General features: G+C 34.9%; 1 protein-coding gene across 1 annotated transcript; it reads left to right on the forward strand.

Moving 5' to 3' along the window:
• Positions 1 to 4,371: 4,371 nt before the first annotated feature.
• Positions 4,372 to 9,098, forward strand: LOC138851384 (uncharacterized). The gene is made up of 3 exons (XM_070080458.1): positions 4,372 to 4,629; positions 5,006 to 5,179; positions 5,418 to 9,098. The coding sequence occupies exons 1-3, from the start codon at positions 4,620 to 4,622 to the stop codon at positions 9,059 to 9,061; spliced, it is 3,828 nt and encodes a 1,275-aa protein (XP_069936559.1). The 5' UTR covers positions 4,372 to 4,619; the 3' UTR covers positions 9,062 to 9,098.
• Positions 9,099 to 9,525: the final 427 nt, after the last annotated feature.

Consider the following 9,525-nt stretch of genomic DNA (forward strand, 5'->3'; position numbering starts at 1 on the left):
TACCATTATTAACATCGTTCAACACATTTTGCCCGTATTGTAATACTCCCGGAGCAAAGGTATTCAATAAGAATGGTAATGCTTTTCTGGCCATCCCACCGAGGAATGACAATAATCCTCCGCCCCTCCCTCTAGCTTTATATAATATAATATCATCTAAACCTCCCCCTTTCACCCTCGAAGTATCAAAGAGTTTCAGGAATGATTCCACTGAAGGAGGGGAGAAACTGGTTCTCATCTTGACGGTTCGTTCAATATTAACTCAACTTGATCATTCACTCTGGTTTTATAGGTCTTAAATGTAGTACACATACAGTAGAACACTTATCATTATATTGAATTAACCTTCCTTTCTGATCAGCGAGCTTAATACTCACTTGATCAATTATCTTTTTATTAAGTGGTTTATACATTGTGGGGTCATAATTAGATCTTAATGTATTAATATCAACTACTCCCAAAAGAGATACCAACTGATCGCCAAAATTAATGGGATCAATCAAATCGCTATATATTAACATATAATTAATACCTGATTCAGGATCGGGTGGGTTTACCGCCTTCACACCAGACTCGTTAAAAATAATCTCTTTTTTATTGGTAAAGACATACAAAATTTCATTACCTGAGAACCCTAACATATCGCTTCCTTCTTTATCAAATTCCAACCCCACATAACCACTGGTAATATCAGAAGGTAGTATAATTTTTTTTTTCAAGTTAATAACCACTCTGTTTATTCCTGGATGATATGTGAACACAATTGAGTTTTTGGGGATGATAATACCCGTTGTATGTTTAACTGCTATTAAGAGATTTGCATTAATATCCTCATTTATTGCCTCTAAAATCCTTGTCATATCACCTCCAATAATTTTGCTCATATCAATTTTATGCATATATTTATTTACTGTAGATTTCTCATATGTAATACATATCTTCAAATTCTTTTGCGGTATATAATGCGTCTTGGGGTAAATTATATTTTTCAGAGCAACCTCATAATCAATTTTATTATCTAATATAATGGGGTCATATAATTTATTAATGAAAGCCGAAGGTGTATTGGCGGGAAATAAATCGAGACTTGAATCGCTACACACGTATAGAAGACGTTCAGCCATCTCCACACTCTTATAACACACACTAAATAAAAAACATAACATCACAGAGTTTATATACTCACCTAATATGATATCCACGATGTTTCTCTCCTTACACCGCCTCCTTTATGTAATAATTGTTTTCTCACTTTTGTATTCCTCACAAAATCAAAATGTATACCTGATATATTTAATAAATGCTTTATTTCTGTTAAGTAATCAGAATCGATTCTTCTCGCTGATTTCACATTATTTTCTGATAAAACATTTAATATTTCAATAATATTACGTCCAGTAATGGGGGTAAGAAGGTCACCATTCTCATCCCAACTCACCAAAGGATTTCTTTGCAATAATACCAACATTGATTTCACATATTCTATATTTCTCGCACTCACTCTTATGTGCATGAATCTTGACAAATCTGGGGTTTTCTGAGGTTTCACCGAGGTGAGAGCAGGTGGGTTGACCTGCCTAGCGGGAGTAGTCTTAAACTTGCGTTTAACACCACGCTTCAAGCATGCACCACCACCACCCCCTTCTAAATTCTCGTCACCCTCCGATTTTACTAACTCGAGAGGTTTCCGATTCATAACTGAAGTTGGTACAAGATAAAATTCTTTCATGATTTATTAAACAATCTCGAAATAATATTTACTGCTAGAGGTAATATAATGCCAAGAAGATTTCCACCTCTGATACTCAGCAAATATTTCTTTTTACGCTGAAAACCGATTTTCTTACAAGCTAATGATTTAATCTCGTTCTTGTACTTTTTAAATATTTTAGGGTCTAATGGTATTTTATTCTTAATCAAATTCTTGAAAATCTCACTGATACAACTTATGTGCGTTTTCTTAAACTGTTGTAATAAACTCTTCCGATGATTGCGTGGGAGACTATTAAGTAATGTAATTAATTCTTTAAATTTTTCTAATAATGATTTTTTCATTGTACCTTCAACAAATCTCCTTCTTTGACCCACGAATTAAAAGTGGAATCATAACCTTTATAAGATACCAAATAATGCGTAATTCCACCAATTTTTTTTCGTTTCAATACTCTGTCGATAATATATTCTGGAGGTGGTATGACTGGGGTCAATTCTTCGCGATAAAATATTCCTTTAATCTTTTCACCTTTCAAATCTTTCAAATGATATGTTGTTATAGGTTGAGAATTATTAATTCTATATATTTTAAATATTTCCTCTGTATTTTGTGTGTGAAACCCTCGGTTAAACGCGGATGATCTGCTAAGAGTCACTCTTGTTGTGTCTCCAACAGCCAATTTCTTACTGATTCGTTTCTTATTGGATCTTCCATTTTTATAATTTATCCGAAACTGATTCCTTATATCATTCAATGACGTAATACCATGGACTTGCAATGGGGTTTTACCGCCAATCCCCGAGTGTGGAGATGAATTATACGCATCTACTAATTCATTTAACACTTTTGAATAATTAAATGTATTGGCACTTGTCATATACTTGTATAATTTACGTTTCAGCGTTTGCAAGCCTCTCTCTGCAATGGAAGCTTTTGTTTCTTTCGAAAATACATGATATAACTTTATATGCTTACTCTGGAGATAATTCTGTACCTGTTTATTTAGAAACTCCCTGCCTTTATCTGTAAATAATCTCGATATATTCTTCGCCTTTTCATTCTCCAATATGTTTTGTAATGCGTGTAAAGTGCTCGGTCCGTCTTTCTTTTTCATGAGTACTGCTTGTAAATATCTTGAAAAAACATCGATACACACGAGAATGTATTTATATCCATCATTATATCTGGATAATTTAGACATATCACCCAAATCACAGGTTAATATCACTCTGGGTTTAGGAGCAATTATTTTCCTACGAGGAAACTTCTTAGGTTTAAGAACGTATAAAGTATATGATCTTTCTGAATTTAAGAAATTTCTGACCTCTTTCAAGGTTATGGACGGATCGATCTTTTTTACAGCTGTATATAAACTGTTTACACCAGAGAATGATCCAGCAGATCCAGGATCTCTATAAACCTTTTCAATTAATTTTGCTCGCTCCATTGGTATACAATTTCGTAGGAATCCTGCCGTAACACATTGGTTCGCAACTGTAATGCTTCTGGTGTATTTAATGCAAGGTCTATGAATAAATAACCAAAGGGTGATCGTTTTATAGCAGTTTTATATATATTTACAAATTCCTTATTTTTTCCGAAAACTTGTCGCCCCAGAATCTCTACTTGTCCAAGATCCCTCATTTTAAATAAAGCAAAATGCGTGGCGTTTAAAGCCATGGTACGACTATATCGTCCTCCGTGAAATATATTTTGAGTAATCAGAATAATGCTTATATTATGATGTCTACCTTTAGTAAAACATTCGAGAATAATTTCACTGTTACCTGCTTTTAAAAATAGATCATCAACAATAATTATTGTATTTTCATCAGGTGATGCAATGACATTCTGCGGGTCGATAATATCGTTACTTAATGTTAATTTATGAGTTATCTCTGAATCTTGTTCTAAGGGATGTGATGTCACCCCGCATATTATAATGTTATGAAATTTCTCGTGGTATAACTTTAATAATTTTGATGTGAAATAAGATTTGCCACTATTCGAATAACCGGCAATGATAATCCTTGATGGATAACGAAATATATCAACGTCAGCAGATGTGTATGTTGACAAGTTCAACATCTTCCCCTTATTATTTTAAAATTGATCTAAAAGCTTCCTCTCTTTAAGTTGAATGAACTAAAAAGGGTGTTTACCATAGAGAGGCGTCTTGTACACTGTAAGTCTTAATGGGTTTTCAAGATATATAATACTTTTAGTTCAATAAGGGGACGCAGTTAATGTGGAGCAGGACTGCCTCACCAAAATTAGTTGCTTTAGGGTGACGATTGACCCAGGTGTTTCAGTAAGGATATACTGGTATTATATTCTATCTTGGATGTTACCCGCATTTCATGGCGCCTGTCTGTCCTGAGTTGACGCAGGTGTTCGGTAAGGCGATGATTATCTTAAATCTACCTTGGGTGTGAACCGCATTACATGGCGCCTGTCTGTCCTGAGTTGACGCAGGTGTTATGTTCTACCTTGGGTGTGAAGCGCATTACGCCATGTGTTGGGGTGACCCACAATGAGTCTCTCAGAGTGAGGACAGTGCTTCCATCCGTGACTGAGCTCATCTTCCCCATATTATTTTAAAATGAACTAAAAGTTTCCTCTCATTAAGTTAAAGGACCTCATCTTCCAACGCTGAACCGCACAACATGCTGTCTGTCTGACCTGTGTTGACCCAGGTGTTCATGATTATCTTAAATCTACCTTAGGTGTGAACCGCATTATACCGTGGTGTCGGGAGGAGGGGGCGGCCTATATAAGCTCAATGAGACACTCAGAGCGAGGACAGTGCTTCCATCCATCATCCGTGACTGACCTCATCTTCCCCCCCACAGTATTCCTCTCATTAAGTTAAAGGACCTCATCTTCCAACGCTGAACCGCACAACATGGAGAAAGGTAAGTTGTACTTAGAAAATTCTTGTTTTTTACATGTTTAATTTTTGTTGAAGCATACGAGTGAAATTTGGGTTAATTTTTGTTGAAGCATACGAGTGAAATTTGGGTTAATTTTTGTTGAAGCATACGAGTGAAATTTGGGTTAATTTTTGTTGAAGCATACGAGTGAAATTTGGGTTAATTTTTGTTGAAGCATACGAGTGAAATTTGGGTTAGTGCGTTAATAAGTGAAATTTTTAATGGGTTAAATAAGTGAATTGGTGAAGAGGAGATTGTTAGAAAATTCTTGTTTTTTTTTTACATGTTTAATATTTGTTGAAGCATACGAGTGAAATGTTTACTGGGTTAGTGCGTTAATAAGTGAAATTCTTAACAGGGGATAGCATATATTCGAAATACTTGGAAGCATTGGTGAAGAGAAGATTATCGATTAGAAAGCAGCGTTCGTTGGTAATCGAGAAAGGTGGTGTACAACGCAATGAAAGGTTATTGCAATTGGATAATGAGTGGGCACGTGTAGATGCTTTATGGAAGAAGGCTATAGAAACAGGTATGTAACCAATTTGTGATCTTTTGTTGTGCTAGTCACTCGAGAAAAAGATTTTTTGTTCTATTCATTGAAATCTTAATATTTTGGGTTATGAATTGGATGTGCTTTTTTTTTCCTCTGTTCATTGAAATATTAATATTTTTTGGGTTATGAATTGGATGTGCTTTTTTTCCTCTGTTCATTGAAATCTTAATATTTTTTTGGGATATGAATTGGATGTGCTTTTTTTCCTCTGCAGGAAATACACCTGGTAGTAATGTCGCCCAGCTTGGTGGTGAGAGTGCTAGTGTTGGTACCTCACAATGCGGAGGTGCGGGTACTTCTGTCCCCATTAATGATGATGAGAGAGCAACTACCTCGCATGACGTGTCTGACACGCATAATAGTGAAGATGAGAGCCCAGAAGTTATTACATATATCCAGAATTTTAGAGGTAGACATACAGTGAGGAAATATAGTGTTCCTTCAACTTATAACAGAGAGTTAAGAATGTATTTACATGTTTATAGGGATTATTTTATAGAACAGATGCGAGATATGTATGATAGATCGCCTCTAGCAATGTCGCTCAGAATCCACCCAATTATAGTTATAAGGACATTACGTCAAAACATATCGGGTGATGATCAAAATGGACAATTTGTGATAAATTTAGCGTTTGAGTTAGTAAGTGAAGAGGAAATCTCTGAAGTATTTGATCGATGGGTGGGAACAATATTAGAAAGATACGAGTCAGAGTTGCAAGATCAGGAAGGATCTGGCTGGATCATAGATCAAATCGAATCTTTCAGTATCGAATATGTTAAAGTAGAATTCAGAGTGCAAGTGGGGTCATATGTGGCATATCCCGAGAAACTGCGAGGGAAGAAATATGTATTTAATCCAGAGATTAATGATGGCTTATGTGTACTGCGTGCTTTTGCCGCCTATCAATGTCATAAAAAGAACATGTCATGGCGTGATATTCGCAGAGCAGTTAATACTAAGAGAGGTTGTCTTAATCATGCAAAAACTTCTATAGATGATTTCCCCATTACGCGTGATAAGTTAGGTATATTAGAGAAGGAAAATAAAGTGTCATTATATGTTTATCAATTAAGAAAGGATCAAGATAGGACATTTATGGCTATGTGTCGTAAGGGGAATAAGAAATATAAGGACATCATGTGCGCGTTATTGTTGAATGAAAGACATTTGGTTTTAATCAAAGATTTTGACGGGTATGTTAGAACGATAATGTCAGAAAAAGGTGAAAAGAAGCACTGTCATAGTTGTTTGATGAAGTTGAATACACAGGAAGAGTTAGATATCCACGAAGATGGATGTAAAATTAATCAGGTTCTCGTATTCCCCCCGGAAGGAACAACAGTACACTTTGAAAATTTTAGTCATACGCATTCCAACGAATATATCGGTGTATTTGATTTCGAATGTGCATTAGACACCACTCTCCCTGCAGGTAAAATTGAGTCTCGTCATAAAGCCATTGCCTATTGTTATATTATATTTGATCGCAAAGGAGAAATAGTGTGTATAAAGAGTTATAAGGGGGAGGATGCTGTTAATCATTTCATTTTAAATGTTAGTGGTGAATGGAATAAAATAAAGTTTAGAAGACAGTATCATGTAATCCATATGACAGAGGAGGATGAGATGAGGCATGATTCTCAGAACACTTGTGAATTATGTGGTAACACCTTCAAAAACCCCAAGGACAAACATAAACACCATGACCATACTTTAAATTTCAATAATTATATTGGAGCCTATTGTGCACGATGTAATATGCAGTGTAAAGACAAGAGAGAGAAATTATTGCTTTTTTGTCATAACATGTCGTATGATTTAGGAATAATTTTAAAGGAATTGAATGTTGATAAATATAACGTTGAAATTCATTCGAAACAAGGATTCAAATTCTTGAAAGTAGAGATAGGTAAGGTTAGGTTTCAGGATTCACTGTCTTTATTGAATGGATCTCTTTCCACGTTAGCAGAACAACATATCAAGGCAGGTAAATCCCTGAAATATACAGAGACTATTCTGAAAGATGTGCCTCGAGATGTCTTACCTTTATTATGTAAAGGAAAACAAATTTTGTGTTATGATTATATTGATAGTTTAAAGAAGCTCGATGAAACAAAATTACCGAGTAAAGATCATTTTTTTAATTCTTTGAGAAATAGCGCTATCAGCCAAGAAGATTATGAACATGCATTGAAAGTGTTTGAGTTGGGTAAATGTAAGACTTTAGGAGATTACTTGATGTTATATCTCAAGACAGATGTTGGTTTGTTAGCCGATGTCTTCATGGAGTGGCGTAAAACACTCAAGGATATTTATAAGTTAGACGTTAGTAATTATATAAGTTTACCATCATTCAGTTGGGATGCATTCCTATTGAAAACTAATGTAAGATTAGATATGATATATTCCCATGAATTATATGACTTGATTAAAAGGAATCTCAGAGGTGGGTTTACCTGCGCAATTAATCAGTATTCTAAAGCAGATAATCCCCTAATTAACCCTAATTTTGATGTTGAGAGTGGAATGGGCACTCATATTCTATATCTAGATTTCAATTCTTTGTATGCTAGTGCGATGGTTGAAGCTCTTCCACAGAATGGTATCAGAAAATTATCCAATGACGAGAAGAATGCTATCCTCGATGTGGGATTAAGTAATGTTTCCTGTGAAGGACAAAAGGGATATTGGATAGAATGTGATACCAAGCACATATCCCCCGAGGTAGCTAGACTCACTGATGAACTTCCTTTAATATTATCACATATGAATATATCAGCAGAGATGTTATCTCCTTATTGTGAATCTATATTGAAAAATGAAGGTAGAAAGATCCCCAAATCTAATGGGAAATTAGTGGGCAGTCATTTACCTCAGAAAAACTATTTGATCAGTCTAGAATTGTTACAGTTATTACTGGAACTTGGGTTAGAGGTGGAAAAGGTTCATACCATATATGAATATACACAGACAAAATTTTTAGAACCTTTCATATCAACTAATATTGCACAGAGAACAGCTACAAGATGTCCTATCAAGTCAAAAGCCTTCAAATTAACTAATAACGCCATATATGGGAAATCATTGCTGAATATTACAAAGTATGCTGAGAAATATAGATATATCAATAATGAGAAAGCATTTATTAGAGCGAGTAAGGATCCTTTGTTAAAAAATATCACACATTTAAATCAAGATAGAGTGATTTGTACATTCAACAAAGAGAAATTAGAAGTTAAACAACCACTTTATCTCGGTTTTCAAATTCTTGAGATAGCTAAAAAGAAATTGTATCATTTTTGGTATAAAGTTTTAAAACAACATTATGGTGATGATGTAAGACTTCTTTATACCGATACTGACTCCTATATTTTTAGCTTGAAATGTAAAGATTTGTACACCGAGTTAAAAAGTGAACCATTGTTAGGTTATATGGATTTTTCAAATTTCAGTCCTGAGCATCCCTTATATGATGATAGTAGAAAAGGGGAGCTGGGGTTATTGAAATCTGAAATGTGTGATAACCATATTAGCGAGTTGATAGCCCTGAAAGCTAAAATGTATTCTGTCAAGATTGCTGGAAGATCAACTAATGTCAGCAGAGCCAAGGGTATTCCTTCGCAATTTATGCCATTATTAACACATGCAAGATATAAGAATGTTTTATCAAATGTAGATAGAGAATTATTCACGTGTAAGTCTATAGGTAATGTAAAAGGTGAAATATGTACGGTAAAAATTAATAAGAGAGGTTTGTCAGCCTTTGATGATAAAAGATATCATTTGAATACTAATGAATCCTTGGCTTATGGACACCCTGATATTCCACCATCTAAACGTAGGAGAATAGAGTGATGTATTGCTTGTATAATAAATAATGAAAAAAAAAAAATATTGTGTATTAGTGTTATCCTGAAATGTGTCTTTCTGATGATGAAAATGTTTTCCCTATGATGTATATATGTAGGGGTAAAGTTCGACATGATTCAGCCTGTGTTCTGGGTCCTTTTTAGTTCATTTAACTTAATGAGAGGAATACTGACGTCACTGACATAGGGTCGACATGATTCAGCCTGTGCGCGTGACGTCACTGACATAGGAGCGACCTGATTCAACCTGTGTGCGCGTGACGTCACTGACATAGGGGTAAGTCGACAAGATTTAGCTTGTATGTGTGGTCCTTTTTAGTTCATTTAACTTAATTAATGAGAGGAAACTTTTAGTTCATTTTTAAAATAATAAGGGGAAGATGTTTAGACCTGTAGTAAGCATGCTTACCCCCAGAGGGGGGATTCCAAAAACTTGATCCGAGGAGAATT

The sequence above is a fragment of the Cherax quadricarinatus genome, unplaced genomic scaffold (assembly GCF_038502225.1).
Source record: "Cherax quadricarinatus isolate ZL_2023a unplaced genomic scaffold, ASM3850222v1 Contig472, whole genome shotgun sequence".
NCBI lineage: Eukaryota > Metazoa > Arthropoda > Malacostraca > Decapoda > Parastacidae > Cherax > Cherax quadricarinatus.